The sequence below is a fragment of the Apodemus sylvaticus genome, chromosome 12 (genome assembly GCF_947179515.1).
Source record: "Apodemus sylvaticus chromosome 12, mApoSyl1.1, whole genome shotgun sequence".
Lineage (NCBI taxonomy): Eukaryota > Metazoa > Chordata > Mammalia > Rodentia > Muridae > Apodemus > Apodemus sylvaticus.
Window position 1 is genome coordinate 26,006,449 of NC_067483.1, and position 15,884 is coordinate 26,022,332.

General features: G+C 36.1%; 1 protein-coding gene across 3 annotated transcripts in view; it reads right to left on the reverse strand.

Annotated features, from left to right (window-relative positions):
- The window catches only part of Ptpn4 (protein tyrosine phosphatase non-receptor type 4), a 159,819-nt gene that overhangs the window by 119,736 nt on the left and 24,199 nt on the right, over positions 1-15,884 (reverse strand). For all 3 annotated transcript variants that reach the window (XM_052200080.1, XM_052200078.1, XM_052200079.1), the window contains exon 2: positions 4,788-4,942. In XM_052200080.1, the coding sequence (XP_052056040.1) occupies positions 4,788-4,925 (138 nt within the window). In that variant the 5' untranslated portion in view covers positions 4,926-4,942. The remainder of the gene's footprint in view (positions 1-4,787; positions 4,943-15,884) is intronic.

The following is a 15,884-nucleotide window of genomic DNA, read 5'->3' on the forward strand; positions in this document are numbered from 1 at the left end:
CTCAAGGGATAATAAATATATCTACAGATACCTTAGAGTAAATTGCAATTTTACAAGTAAAGACTATTCCTAACAATGTACTCAGTTTTGTTGTGAGAGGTTTAAGACAACAATAACTGCCTTAGTAAACAAAGATCCTTGTTGGTAGGCTAAGAAGGAAGAGAGATGTTTGAGACCTGACTGTAGATGTTTCAGCATTTGGAAGTAAGACATATCTAGAGCAGACAATCTTCCACACATGGGCACCTGCCATTTATAGGGGGATTAGCTAGAAAATCGTTGCTGGGTGGATTATATTTACTGGAAAGAAAAGCTAATTGTAGACCATAGGGCCTTGGTCCTCTAAAGAAGCAGTTCTTATTCACAACTCTTGCTGCAACCAACACCAAGGCTGCTGGTCCAGAAAATACCCAGAAGCCAGAGGGCAGCTGAAGTGCTATACTGAGCTGCCCAGAGCAAAAAAAAGAGCTGCTAGGAAAGCTGCTAGATTTACCCAGAGAAGTTGGGAAAGCTGCCAACTCTACATGCAGAGAGCTGCTAGTACCTAAGAGCTCAGAAGTGTGAACCTAAGAAATGAGAACCACCGGCACTCAAAGCTCAGAGTTAGCCCAGTGGCAGATTCCATTTTAACCAAGGGGAACCGAGGAATGACCTCTAGCTTCCACATGCACACACACACACACACACACACATACATACATACATACATACATATTTGCTCACATCACTCATAGACACTAGACTATGAGTAACTCACAAGGTACTGCATGTCACAATCAAGTTTCACATACAAACTATGACTATGGTAGAGAAACAAAAAGTAAACATTGATGAAACATTTTAAGATGATGACTATGTAAATAGCAAACACAAAAAATGTTAACTAATTCAGTATTAACAACTAATCAGCCAAGCTAACCTAGCCCAGCTAGGGTTCAGTTATCTCAAATCTGGTAAATGACTGCTTAGTAGAAATCTAACTCAGCCCAGCTGCTTGGGTTCCATCTTTGGAAATCAAACATCATTTTACATCTTTATTGAATCAGTATATTTCAGACTATTTTAATTTTATAAGATGTAGGTAGGTAGGTATCAATAAAGAGAAGTCCTTCTAATTCACACAATGATCTGTCTTGTTCAAATGAAGAATGGATCTCTGAACACAATATAGTAAATGTTTCAAGTGAAAAAACAAAAAGTCCTCCTCTTCTGGAGTGTCTCAGGACAGCTACAGTGTATAAGTACACTGTATAATAAATAAATAAATCTTAAAAAAAAAAAAGGAGGAGGAGGAGGAAGAGGAGGAGGAGGAGGAGGCCTCTAACAGTGGGCCATGGTGGAGCACATTTTCCTAGTTGGTCCACAGCAGTATTTCTGAACCCACATGATCCTCCAGAATCCTGCAGCTTATTATCAAGAGACGTCTACTGACCTCTCCTTGCCTCTTGGGTATGATCTAGTGACAGTTATAACAAGCACAACAGAGTAAAAGCAACCTGAAGTAACTCCTAAGGCTAGCTTGGAAAAGGCAATATGGTTACAATACCCCCTCCCTCTCTCCTTCTCCCTGTCTCTCAGAATGTTCACCACCTGAAACCAGATGCTGTGCTATGAAGTCTAGTGTAAACAAAGAGGTCACATACAGATGCCTCAGCAGCAGCTGAGTCCAGTAATGCTCATGAGTGAATAAACCTTCAAATGATTACAATCCAGCTTAAAAAGATTTCCAGCTGAGCTCTGATCTATAATGAAGCAGGTTTCAGCCATCTCTATGTGAATCCTCAACAACAATAAATGGTGGTTGTGTGCCATATAGTCACAGTACTAAAGAGACAAGCCAGTTATTCTCAGCCCTTCTTTGTCACACAGTCTGTTAAACTGTTAAAGTAAATTAGAAAATTAGGAAGAATATCCCTCAGAAGCTGAATAAATCAACCTACATAATATAGATGCACAGGATTTGAAGTATTTAATGGAAGGATGACTGAAAAAATAACAGAATACAGAGTATAACAGGGTCGGCAAATTCCACAATTTGGAAATAAATCAGCTACAGGTGCAGCTCACTATGCCCAGACCAGAGAAATAACAAGAAAGAAGATCCAAGAAAGTTATACCCATACTTTTATTACCTTTCTTATGTCAATTTCCCTCGGGAAAAGATGAAGGAATAGCTTTCTCAGGATGACTACCAGTTGGGAAAAAGCAGGCTTTGGTGATAATAAACACTTCACTTGAGTTCCAGTCTTTTAGGAAGCTGGGTGTGGTAGAGTACACCTATAATCTTAGCATTTGGAAAGCTGAAGAACTCAAGGTACACAATTAGACCCTGCACAGCACACAAAATGTAAAGGAAAGACTAGTGGATAATGTCACAAGTCACTGCTTGGTTATCATCAAAGAGAGCTCAGTGTTCTCAGTGAACAGAGAATGAATACTAGGTGAACCTGCCACAAGTTGACCACACTATGGATTTCTGAGACTTAGGAGGAATAAATTAATATGAAAAACTCAGGATCAGAACTGTCAAATCCCCAACTAGTTGTTTCTTCCTCACAGAGGTGGCAAAATACATAACTGGGAAGCTATTCACCTATGTTAAAATACAATCTACACAAAAGAGCACAACAACTCTCTTTGTTTCAATGCCGTGGGTCCAATTATCCAGAGGAATAAGTATATTACATATCAGCAGGCATTTCTCATAAACACTGTGCCATGATATTTGAATTTTCTGATGACCTGAGGTGATACCAAAGAATGTTTTCAAGCACGAAAGTTCTAAACTTAATATCTCTATTGGAACTGGTGGCTAAGTATGTCTGCACCTAAAATTAGTACAATGGTACTATCATTGAAAAACAGATAACAGGATATTATGGTCAACTAATTATAACAATTTATTCATTTAAGAAAAAGTTATGCAAGATGTTAAACATAGCAAATTCTTTTATAATATTTTGAAACGAATACAGACTATAAATTAAAACAGAAACTAAAAATTTATATTAACTGAAAATGAGATTAAATGTATACCTCCAAAAGTATTTCAATGAGTACCCAATGGGGAGAAATTTCGTTTTCTTAATTATCTTGATACATGGTTTATCTTAATCAGAAATATTTATGAAGGAGAATTCTATTTTTTATTCTGATTGGCAACCTACCCCTCATCTATTAGTAGACAGAATACAAAAAAAAATTAAAATGTAGCATTTTAGAAAACACACTGAGGTACTGGCTAAGCAATTTTCTTATAAATAATAAAATTTTCAATATTTTGCAATTTGTTTTCAAATATGAAATGAAATTTAGAATTTTTAAAGGTAAATTAGTGACTTTGCTATACACTAAGTAATATACAGAAAATTTTATCTTAAAAAAGTGGTAAGCAGGCCTGGCAAGCTGGCCCAGTGGAGTCAGGCATTCCCTCACAGCCTCGCCATCTGGGTGTGGCCCCAAAGCCGTGCAAAGGTGGCAGAAGGAGAAACAAGCTCCACAAAGCTTGCCTCTGAACTGCACACACGCCAGGAAGGTGTGCCTCCAAATGGCATGCACAGTACATATGAACATGAGTAAATTAGAGTCTAGAGACACAAGTGATGCATCACGAAACAGATGACATGTCATGGTAGAGACCTGGATATGAATATGTACTACATATTAATTAGTATCATACATATAATCTAAATTTGGGAGTATGACAATGATTTTGTATTAATGTAAAGATTCTCACAATGTTAAATACTTATTGGTCTGTCCACCAATTACTTTTAGAAAGTTAAGAAAAAAGAGAAAGAGAACGTAAATGTTAACACCAGTTCAGACCGGGCAAAGGGAATTGTGTATTTTGAACACTATTCTCACATTCCCCATAGATTTAAAGTCTTTAAAATGAAAAAGGTATACGTGTCCGTGTATATATTACTAAGACATGAATAAGAACTTAAGTCCAGCCAGGCGGTGGTGGCGCACACCTTAGATCCCAGCACTTGGGAGGCAGAGGCAGGTGGATTTCTGAGTTCAAGGTCAGCCTGGTCTACAGAGTGAGTTCCAGGACAGTCAGGGCTATACAAAGAAACCCTGTCTCAAAAAAAACAGAAAACAACAACACAACAAAAAGAAGTTAAGTCCATAGTAGAAATAATCCAAACACAAGCCAAGAAAAAATAGACTAACTAAATAGAGATAGGAAATGGATACATTATGGTATGTTCATACAAAAGAACAGTATGCAACAATGAAAATGAATGAACTAACACACCACGTAGGTGAGTCCCAAGTGACAGTCAACAACTGAAGCTGGACACTAATAACAAGAGCAAATACTTGTTGAATAAATAAATCTTTGTTAGACAACACTTATGAAAGATCAGTCTTATTACTTATCTTTATCTAACACAAGTTATATTTAGACAGTACAAATATGGTTTTCCTGAAAACATATTTAAGAGAAGAAATTCTTTTCAGGCACCCTCATGCACCTTATAAAACTGCCCATAGACCTCTGATTTGTTCATGAACTAGGATGTTCTGCTGTTTGTGAACAGTCAGTGTACAGCACTTTTTCAAAGTCTCAGTTTGAATGAACAGGAATACTTGATATAAATGTGAATCAAAAAGACTTCCTTAACTAAGACAGTTCAAATTATACTATAACTTAATAGTTTTTGTTTTAAAATAAATCTAAATTCAGACTAATATCCAGAGATGATGAAGATGATAATGATGACGATGACAAAGATGATGATTTGAATGCTAAGGAGAGAAAAAAATAAAATACTCACATTAACTCTGAAAGCCTGTACAGTGTTATCCAGAAGAAGAATGTTGCAAACCACCTCTGTATGCTGTCTGTCTCGGGCCAACTCTGATGCTCGGACATTGTAGGTTCTGCCAGCAGGCAATCGGAAACGTGCGGTCATTACTGTCCACACAAAACCTAGGATTAAAAAACAGAAATCACCAAATAAAACGGATAGTGGAAGATAAGATGCAGCTAAAAAAAATAAAGTTAATACACACCTCAGATTAAAATATTGACAAAAAATTACAAATTTTGAAACATCAAGATTAAGAAATTGGACATAAAACAGATCTATATGTAGATTATATAAGTTAAAATTGCAAACCACTCTAAAGAAATTTACTTTGAACTGTTTTACTGAGAAGACTTAATAGGTAAAGTTTTTGGGAAGTCATTGCAGTGCAAATTCTATGCACATAAGGAGCAGAAGGAGTAAGGGTGCACAGCAACTGAACGTTGCTCCTAGCTGATGTATTTTCTAAAAATATTGAAGAATGACAACAGGGGAAGAGGACTGTTTCAATTCAATCACTCTAACTGCTTTTTCCCTTTTTTCTTACTTAAAAAAGAAACTGTAAAATAATAATAGAGAAGAGAATTCTATCTCAGTTTCAACCAACTATTCCATCTTTTTTTTTTAAATGGGGAAGGGAAGGTTGGCCTGGAACTCCTGACACAGTCTCCCAAAATGGTATGATTACAGGCATGTGCAACGCACCTAGCTGTCTGCCATGTTAAATTTTTAAATAAGTAGAGGAAAAAACTAGAGCACCTATCCACTGTCAATAACAGCTATTAAAAGACAATGAAAGTATACTTACAATGTTCTGAAAGAAAATTATTCAGAACACAGAATTCTATACCCAAAAAACTAACAATTATATTAAGAGAGAGAAAAAAAAAAAACAAAAAACAATTCAGGCATTGCATGCACCTTCCACCTTAAAGACAATGATACGCATTCTTCTGCATGCTGACCTCCAGTTGAACCAGCACCATTTGTTGAAAAGTCTATCTTTTTTCCACTGGATGGCTTTAGCTACTTTGCCAAAGATCAAGTGACCATAGGTGTATGTCACTTCTGAGTCTTTCATTCTATTCCATTGATCTACTTGCCTGTCACTGTGCCAATACCATGCAGTTTTTAACACTATTGCTCTGTAGTACTGCTTGAGGTCCAGGATACTGATTCTCCCAGAAGTTCTTTTACTGTTGAGAATAATTTTAGCTATCCTGGGTTTTTTGTTATTCCACATGAATTTGAGAATTGCTCTTACTAACTCTATGAAGAATTGAGTTGCAATTTTGATGGGAATTGCATTGAATCTGTATATTGCTTTTGGCAAGATGGCCATTTTTACTATATTAATCCTGCCAATCCAAGAGTATGGAAGATTTTTCCATCTTCTGAGGTGTTCCTCAATTTCTTTCTTCAGAGAAGAATGCAAATAGATCCATTTTTTGTTTTGTTTTGTTTTTTTCCAAGACAGGGTTTCTCTGAGTAGCCCTGGCTGTCCTGGAACTCACTCTGTAGACCAGGCTGGCCTTGAACTCCAAAATCCCACCTGCATCTGCCTCCCAAGTCCTGGGATTACAGGCGTGCACCCCCACCGCCCAGCAATAGATCCATCCTTGACTTCTTGTACAAAGCTCAAGTCCAAGTGGATCAAGGACCTCCACATAAAACCAGACACAATGAAACTAATAGAAAAGAACCTGGGGAAGAGCCTTGCGCAATGAACACAGGGGAAAATTTCCTGAATAGAACACCAATAACTTATGCTCTAAAATCAAGAATTGACAAATGGGCCCTCAAAAAATTACAAAGTTTCTGTAAGGCAAAGGACACTGTCAATAGGACAAAATGGCAACCAAGAAATTGGGAAAAGGTCTTTACCAATCCTACATCCGACAGAGGACTAATGTCCAATATATATAAAGAACTCAAGAAGGTAGACTCCAGAGAGCCAAATAACCCTATTAAAAATGGGGTACAGAGCTAAACAAAGAATTTTCACCTAAGGAATATCGTATGGCTGAGAAGCACCTAAAGAAATGTTCAACATCCTTAGTCATCAGGGAAATGAAAATCAAAACAACCCTGAGATTTCACCTCACACCAGTCAGAATGGCTAAGATCAAAAACTCCAGAGACAGCAGGTGCTGGTGAGGATATGGAGAAAGAGGAACACTCCTCCACTGCTGGTGGGGTTGCAAGCTGGTACAACCACTCTGGAAATCAGTCTGGCGGTTCCTCAGAACACTGGGCATGATACTACCAGAGGACCCCATTATACCACTCCTGGGCATATACCTGGAGGATTCCCCAACATGTAATAAGGATGCATGCTTCACTATGTTCATAGCAGCCTTATTTATTATAGCCAGAAGCTAAAAAGAACCCAGATATCCCTCAACTTAGGAATGAATACAGAAAATGTAGGTATATTTACATATATATAGTATATTTACATATATATTATATGTAGTATATATTTATACTATGGAATACTACTCAGTTATTAAAAACAATGAATTCATTAAATTCTTATACAAATGGGTGGAACTGGGAAAAAAAATCATCCTATGTGAGGTAACCCAATCACAAAAGAACACACATGGTATGTAGTCACTGATAAGTAGATATGAGCCCAGAAGCTCAGAATACCCAAGACACAATTCATATATCAAATGATGTCCAAGAAGAAGGAAGAAGAAGCCCCTGGTCCTAGAAAGGCTCGATGCAGCAGTGTAGGGAAATACCAGGACAGGGAAGCGGGAAGGGGTTGACTGGGGAACAGGGGTAGGGAAGAGGGCTTATGGGACTTTTGGGCAGGGGGGATCCAGGAAAGGGGAAATCATTTGAAATGTAAATAAAGAATATATCTAATAAAAAAAGACAATGATAACAAAGGAAATTAAACAAGGAGAAGCACACACAAACATTTGGGGTACTGCTGTTGTTTTCTTATTTTAGGGTATTTTCATTTTTTTATTTTTTTTGAGACATGATTTCTCTGTGCAGATCTGGTTGTTCTGGAACTCGCGCTTTAGACTGAGCTGGCTTCACACTCAGAGATCTACCTGGCTTTGCTTCTCAAGCACTGGGATTAAAGGCATGCACCATAAGCAATAAGTAGTAAACTATATAAATAATCAGTAAACAAATACTACTATAAAACTAATAGAAATACTAATAGAAACAGGCTTTCAAGTCAGTAGTATTCAGTAACTATAGTTACTGTCTCATAGATGAAAGGAAATGTTAACATTACACTTAATATAAAGCTAATTATACAAGAAAAGTATTTTAATATGCTGACAAGGAGAGACTAACTAGATAAGATTCCTCAGTTAAAAGACAACTGCTGGCCTAATAAACAAACAATAAAAAACTACCTCCAAGAAGCTCAACACATTATAATATAGTAGGACAGTGTAACAGGGAAAAGATACATCACAGAAAAAAAAATCATTGAAAGGAGAAGTATCTACATTTACACCGCATAACTAGATTCTGGCCTCAGAGAAAATCAGCAAGAAGAATCACACAGTAACAAAACAATCCACAAACAAGACAATAATCCACAGGCACAGAATTAATCAAAATTAGGAAACTGAAATTAAAAAATAGACAAATCTACAATGAAAAACAACTCCCATTTCTCAATAGCTGGTATAATTAAATACATTAGTAAGAATATAGGAGAATATAATAATAATAATAACAACAACTACTACTAGGATCTAATAAGCATTTACAAAACACCTTGTCACTGACAAAAGAACACATACAACTTCCAAATGTTCCTTGAAGAATTACCATGAAAGACCATATCCTGGGACACAAAACAAAACTAAATATAATTAAGGAAATGAAAGTATAAGTATGGTTCCTAAGAACAGAAAAATTAAACTAGACATTAACAGTAGAAAAATCTCCAAACACAAGTAAGTAAATAGCACACTTTCTAAGTATGTATGGGACAAAGAAGAAATCTTAAGGGAAGCCAAAAACATACACAAAACTAAGTAAAACTAAAAATACAATTTAGCAAAATTTGTGGGTCACAGATATACCATGTACTAATAAAGGAAATTTATAGGGCTGCATGTATATAACAGGAAAACAGGACAAGCCTCAAACCAATAATCTAATCTCCTTAAGAACTCAGAGAAAAGCCTAATAAAATAACAGTTAACAAGGGGCAGGAAATAAAAAAGAATTAAAGACTGCCATACAACCATGCAGAAGAAAGAAAATCAACCGGGATGCAAAGCTGATCCTTTTTTGAAAAAATCAATGAACCAAGATTAACAAAAGAAAAGAGAAAAAGTATTAATGTGGGCTGGAGAGATGGCTTAGTGGCTGAGACCACTGACTGCTCTTCCAGAGGTCCGAAGTTCAATTCCCAGCAACCAAATGGTGATTCACAAATACAGATATATATAACCTCTTCTGGTGTATCTAAAGAGAGTGATAGTGTACTCACATACATGAAAAAAAAATACTAAATCTTTAACAAAAACTATTAATGTTAGGAATGAAATAGAGGGCACCATTTGAACCTTGTCAACATCAAACTGATACTGAAAACAATTTGCACTCAAGTGCAACAATTTGACACACAAAGAGGTCCAATTCTTCAAAAGGCACAATATATTGGAATTTAATTAATATATGGAACAATCTAAATAGCTCTGTGGCTATTTTAAATTTTGAATAAAAAACATAAAACCCTATGGCATTTTCAAACCCAGATGGTTTGCTATTTAAGGGATGATTACCACTGTCTCTACAGTCTCACAGGAAGCACACGAGGCTGCACTATGTAAGGGATGATCACCACTGTCTCTACATCTCACAGGAAGCACGAGGCAGCACTTCTCATTTTCATTTCATTCTACTGAAACACCCAATGCATAAAGAAGAATCCATCTCTGCATGAAAGAACTGTATAAGAAGGGCTTTATTTATGAAGTGTGGCAAGGCTTATAGTTACACAATTGATCAATGTCATCTACCACTAAATGAGTAAGGAAAAAAATCATATAAGCTTTTCAATCAATGCAAAAAAGCATCTGACAAAATTTACCAGAATAAAAATTCTCAAAAAGAACAAAAAGAAAATCAACATGATTAAGGACATCTATAAAAGCAATCTATATGGCTACTGTCCTACTTCATTTAATGCGTAGAGTCTAAACATTTTTATCCCAAGATCAGGAAAAAGCAAATAATTCAGTGAAAGGGAGAGTGGTAAAGGGTAAGGTGAGCACAGAAAAAAATAAAACTAGCCCTGTTTGCATTGTATATACGTGGTATATACGTAGAATGCATAGAATTAAATTTAAAACATAGTCCTATCTATAAAAGCTAAACAAAAAAATAAAATGTACAAATATAAGAAAACATAGCGAATGTTATGCTACAAACTGTGAAAGCTGAGCTGAAGAGATGCTCAGTGCGGCGAAGTGCCCACACCTACGGCAACCTAAAGGGCTGTCACATCGGCAAGATGTAAATTTTAAGATGTTTTTCACTGAATATTTCTGAAAGATGTACATCTCTGTAAGTACTGTTGAACCTAGTGTATTTTACTCTTCAAACAAGAACTATTCAAATAATATAGTCTGAAGATTGCTAGAAGAATGTTTAGAATATAATTCTGAAAGCTCTGAGAATACCTGGGAATGCTGATTTATTGTTCTGTTATATCAAAGAGTAGTAATAAGTCAGGAATTTGAAAACACTGAGAAATGTGGGATTTTTTTCCAACTATATGCTATAATTTTAAATAGCATGACTGTTGATAAATAAATATATTTTGTTTTCTTTTTCTCTTTTAAGACAGGTTTTCACTGTTTGAGCTCTTGGCTGGCCTATGTAGCTAGAGATCTATCTGTTCCTGAGAATGGAGTCCTGGAATTAAAGGTGTGCACCTGCACACTGGCTTTTTGAACACATACACATACACTTTAATGCACCTTTCTTTTGGTGGGTGTCACACCTAAGAGTACTTCACGAAACTTAGATACTTAAGATTTTTCTCACATTTTCTTTGTAGCAAGTAATAATTATAAATAGTTCTGCTCCACCAGGTTTCTGTACCACTTCTTCCAAGTATCCAGTAAAGCATGACTCTTAAACTTGAATAGTTAACCAAATATATTTATATATAAGAAACTCCCAATTTCATAAAGCCAATTTACAATGATAAGGGCTTATTCCAATATTTCTAACCTCTCCAAAACACCAGAAATACCATTTGGATATCCGTGTCTCCTTCCCTGCTCTGCTCCTGTTGTCCACCAAGCCCTTTTCCCCCTTAGCTCCTCCTCCTCTCTCCTCCAATCACTGGCCTCTCATTGCCTCAATGGGAATGGATAGGAAATATCTTGCAACATTTCTCCTAAAAATTTCAGTTTAGGTTCTATGCTTAAGTCTGGTTCATAGAGTTCTTTAGAATATAAAATGAGAGGCATTATATAGACTGAGGCTCATTTGTTATGTTGTACACATACAACTGTCTATCACAGTTGAAGTGCCCCACCCTTTTTAACTTGGGGAAGGGCTGAGAGTATGCCAAGGCACACGTGGAAATCAGAAAACATCTTGCCACAGTAGGTGCTCTCCTTCCGCTAAGTAGATTCAAGTTATCAAGCTTGGCACTATCTCACTACCCTGACAATACCATTTTTTTGTTGTGGTTGCTTTATATCCAAAAGCAGTCAATGAATATTTAAATGGAAAATCTAAAGTGCAAAACTCAAACAAACACATATAATTTAAAAATCTTCAAAAACATTTACATTGTATTAGTTATAAATAATATACATAAGACTTAAAAGCATACAAAGAGGTATGTTCTCTTAGGATACAAGAGAACAAAGGTTTTTTAAACAATCTAGAGGAATGAAGTGATCATGTCTTTCCTTTTAAGATTTTACCCCTTTCTCACAAGAATATTATGTTGAATCTTATTTTTTTCTATTTTTCTTCTATTGTGTACCTTTAGATATTTTGACTTATAAAACTTTCCTAGTGATCAAAATTTATGCCTTTATTTTGAAAACTAGAATACTGTGTTGGGTAGAAAACATTTTTCTAAATGGTGTTTCTCTTGACTAGCAAATGATCAATTACTAGCAAATGATCAAATACACAATCAACTACTGATTGTATTTCATGAAGAGATAGGAACGGAGAACCAACACTTGAGTTAACCTTCTTAAGTTACCTCTGGCCTTTCTTCCTTTTCTTGCTTCCTGAGTCAATATTTCAATAAATCCCCAATACATTCTCTCAATCTCTTGGAAGAAAGTTTCTAGGGCAATAGAATTGCTTGGATTAGAAACACTGTTTAAAATGGAGAGAATCTGAAGAAGTCAAAGATTTCAATTTTACTAAGGAGAATTCACTAAATTAAAATGTCAAATGTTCTTCCTGTCTTATGTATAATTTTCAAGTTATTAGTTTATTTTGTTTTAAATGACCATCTCTTAAAAGTGTTGTCATCATTTATCTCATTATGAGGATTCTTAACTAAATTTATCATTAATTAAAGGAATGCTCTTCTACTAGCCTGGTAACCTTGGATTTACTTGATAATTTGTCAATAAAATATGTCCCAACAGTGGAAAATTAAATATTATTTAAATAACCATTTTCTCATTTTATTAGTTTTCTGTGTTTCATTTGAAAAAGCTAAAACAAAAATACTAACAAATACTAACAAAAATACTATTTTGAGCTCTCTCTGTACAGATCAATAAAGGACTATTAAATGACCCTAGATTGTAATTACGCAAAACTAGAAAGTAACAACAGTCAAGTGCTCCTAACAAACATCTACCGCAACAGCACACTGCATGCAGTTATAATTTATAGTCTCTCGGGTTTTACACTTTGTTTCTGGGTCACTGAGAAGCTCAGGAAGAGCCATGCAACAATATATCTGCAAAGCACTGACAACCCTTCTCCATCTACTTTTCTCAATATCCACAATAGTAAATCATAACTGATAAAATATTACTTACAATATAGAACATATTTCTGTCACCATAGTCATAGCTACAAAACTGGAGTGTCACTGAAAATAAACAACATTGTATAAATAAAGCAATGAAAGAAAACAAATAATTAGAACTTAGAAACAAGTTTCTTGATCCTAAAATGCCAAGAATAACTTTTTTTCATGTTAATAGCTCATAAATGCAACTTACCCTAGTTCTAATCTTATTGGTTAGTCTACATAAAATGTTCGTCCAACTAAAAAAAATCAGAGTTAAGTTCAACATAAGTTTAAATTAAAATATGAAAAATATTAATTAGCCCAGAAGCTCTGAATACTCAAGACACAATTAACATATCAAATGATTCCCAAGAAGAAGAAAGGAGAGGTCCTGGATCCTGGAAAGGCTTTATCCAGCATTGTAGGGAGTACCAGGACAGAGAAATGGGAGGGGGATGATTCGGGAATGGGCGGAGGGAAGAGGGCTTATGGGACTTATGCGGAGGGGGGAACCGGGAAAGTGGAAAACATTTGGAACGTAAACAAAGAATATAGATAAGGAAAAAAAAGAAAGAAAGAAAGAACACAGCAACAGGGGGCTGGAGAGATGGCTCAGTGGTTAAGAGCACTGACTACTCCTCCAGAGGTTCTGAGTTCAATTTCCAGCAACCACATAGTGGCTCACAATCATCTGCAATGTGATCTGATATGCATATACATAAAATAAAAAATCTTTAAAAAATAAATTCAGCAACCAATTGAAAGCAATAAATTTACCTTTTGTTGAATTCTAATCTTTATAATTTCCAAATTTTAAATACAAAAAGTAGTGATCTGAAAGTTAACTGTAAAATGTGGTACATCCAACTTTATATAAAAATAATAAAGAAAATAGAGAAGTGTTTCTAAAAGGTAAAGGACTGCTGGAAACCTACTCCTCCATGAAGGTAAGAGAGCATTGATAAAATGTCAAAATCAACAGTCGAAAGTCTGGTGGCACATGCCTTTAATCCCAGCACTTGGGAGGCAAAAACTTGAATTTCTGAGTTCAAGGCCAGCCTGGTCTACAGAGTGAGTTCCAGGATAGCTACACAGAGAAACCCTGTCTCGGAGAAAAAAAAAAAATCAAGAAAAAGAAAGAAAAGAAAGAAAAGAAAAGAAAGAAAAGAAAGAAAGAAAGAAAGAAAGAAAGAAAGAAAGAAAGAAAGAAAGGAAGGAAGGAAGGAAGGAAGGAAGGAAGGAAGGAAGGAAGGAAGGAAGGAAGGAAGAGAAAGGAAGAAAGAAAGAAAGAAAGAAAGAAAGAAAGAAAGAAAGAAAGAAAGAAAGAAAGAAAGAAGAAGGGAGGGAGGGAGGGAGGGAGGGAGGGAGGGAGGGAGGGAGGGAGGGAGGGAGGGAGGGAGGGAGGGAGGGAGGGAGGGAGGGAAGGAAGGAAGGAAGGAAGGAAGGAAGAAAGAAAGAAAGAAAGAAAGAAAGAAAGAAAGAAAGAAAGAAAGAAAGAAAGAAAGAAAGAAAGAAAGAAAGAAAGAAAGAAAGAAAGAAAGAAAGAAAGAAAGAAAGAAAGAAAGAAAGAAAGAAAGAAAGAAAGAAAGTCAGTCAGTCAGTCAGTCTGGAAATTAATAAAAAGGTTGCTTGCTATACCCTGAAGAGCTTTATTTTAAAAACAAACAGCTAAACCTCATTAAGAAAGAGCTTTGTAGAGTTTTTTAAAGGGATTTTTACCCAATTCCCTTGTCCCAATAATGTAGGCCCTTTGAAAACCCAAAAAGAACTCTGGCCAGGGAAGCAGATAGGCTGACTACAGATCTTCACTTCTCCCTCAGACCCTCCAAATCCAAATTCCCCAGTCTCATTCCCAGATAGTGCAGCAGACCTCTAGCTGTGGTATTCCTCACTGCTGCCATCTCTGGTGGGTCACCCTGATCTCCCCTCCTCCCCCACTCACTGCTTTATCAGGCCCAATTCTAGCAGGCATTCCCTGGGACTCCACAGGCTACTCTGACCCAGGAAGCAAGTAGACTAACTGCAGATGTTCACCCCTCTCACTCCTCCTCCAAATCCAATACCCAAATCTCATCCACAGCAGACCTTCTTAGGGTGACCTCTCTTCACTCTCTACCCCCATTCCAAGGAGACTAAATAAGCAGATCCTGGTGGAAAATTCTGCCTTCCTCTCTCTAAATCCCTTCAGACCCCTAGCCTAACCCCATTCCTGTGTCAGCTCCTAATAGTAAGACACACATTTTACCTGCAACCCCCAAGTAATTGCATCTGCCATGATCCCAGCATGTTATCAAAACCTAGAATTACAATCTTCCCAATCCCAGATAACTAGATGCCAGCCTAAAAAACACAATCAATAACAGCCAGGACAATATGCCTCCATTACAGCCCAGCAACCAATAGTATGCCCTGAGTATTCTCATATAGCTGAAGCACAAGAAAAAAGAGCCTAAATGAGTTTTTATGAATTTAATAGAGGTCTTTAAACAGAAAATAAATATCCCTTAAAGAAATCTATGAAAATGCAAACAAAAAGTGGAAGGAAATTAATAAAACAGTTTAAGACCTAAAAGTAGAAATAGAAATAATAATAATAATAATAATAATAATAAATAATAATAATAATAACAACAACAACAACAATAATACCACCACCCAAAGTGAGGGAAATCTGGAAAGGAAAAACTTGGGAACAGGAACATCAGAGGTTTAGCCTTACCAACAGAATACAAGAGGTAGAAGAGAAAATTTCAGACATTGAAGACATGACAGAAGAAATGGATACCTCAGTCAAAGAAAATGTTAAATCTAAAAACATCCAGGAAATCTGGAACACTATGAAGAGACCAAATCTAAGAATGATGGGAATAGAGGAAGGACAAGGAACCCGAGTCACTGGCACAGAAAATACTTTCAACAAAATCACAGAAGAAAATTCCCCTAACCTAAAGAAGGAAATGCCTATCAAGGTACAAGAAGCTTGCAGAACACCACAAAGATTAGACCAGAAAAACAAAGGCCCTTCAGCACATAATAATCAAAACACCAAACATTCAGAATCA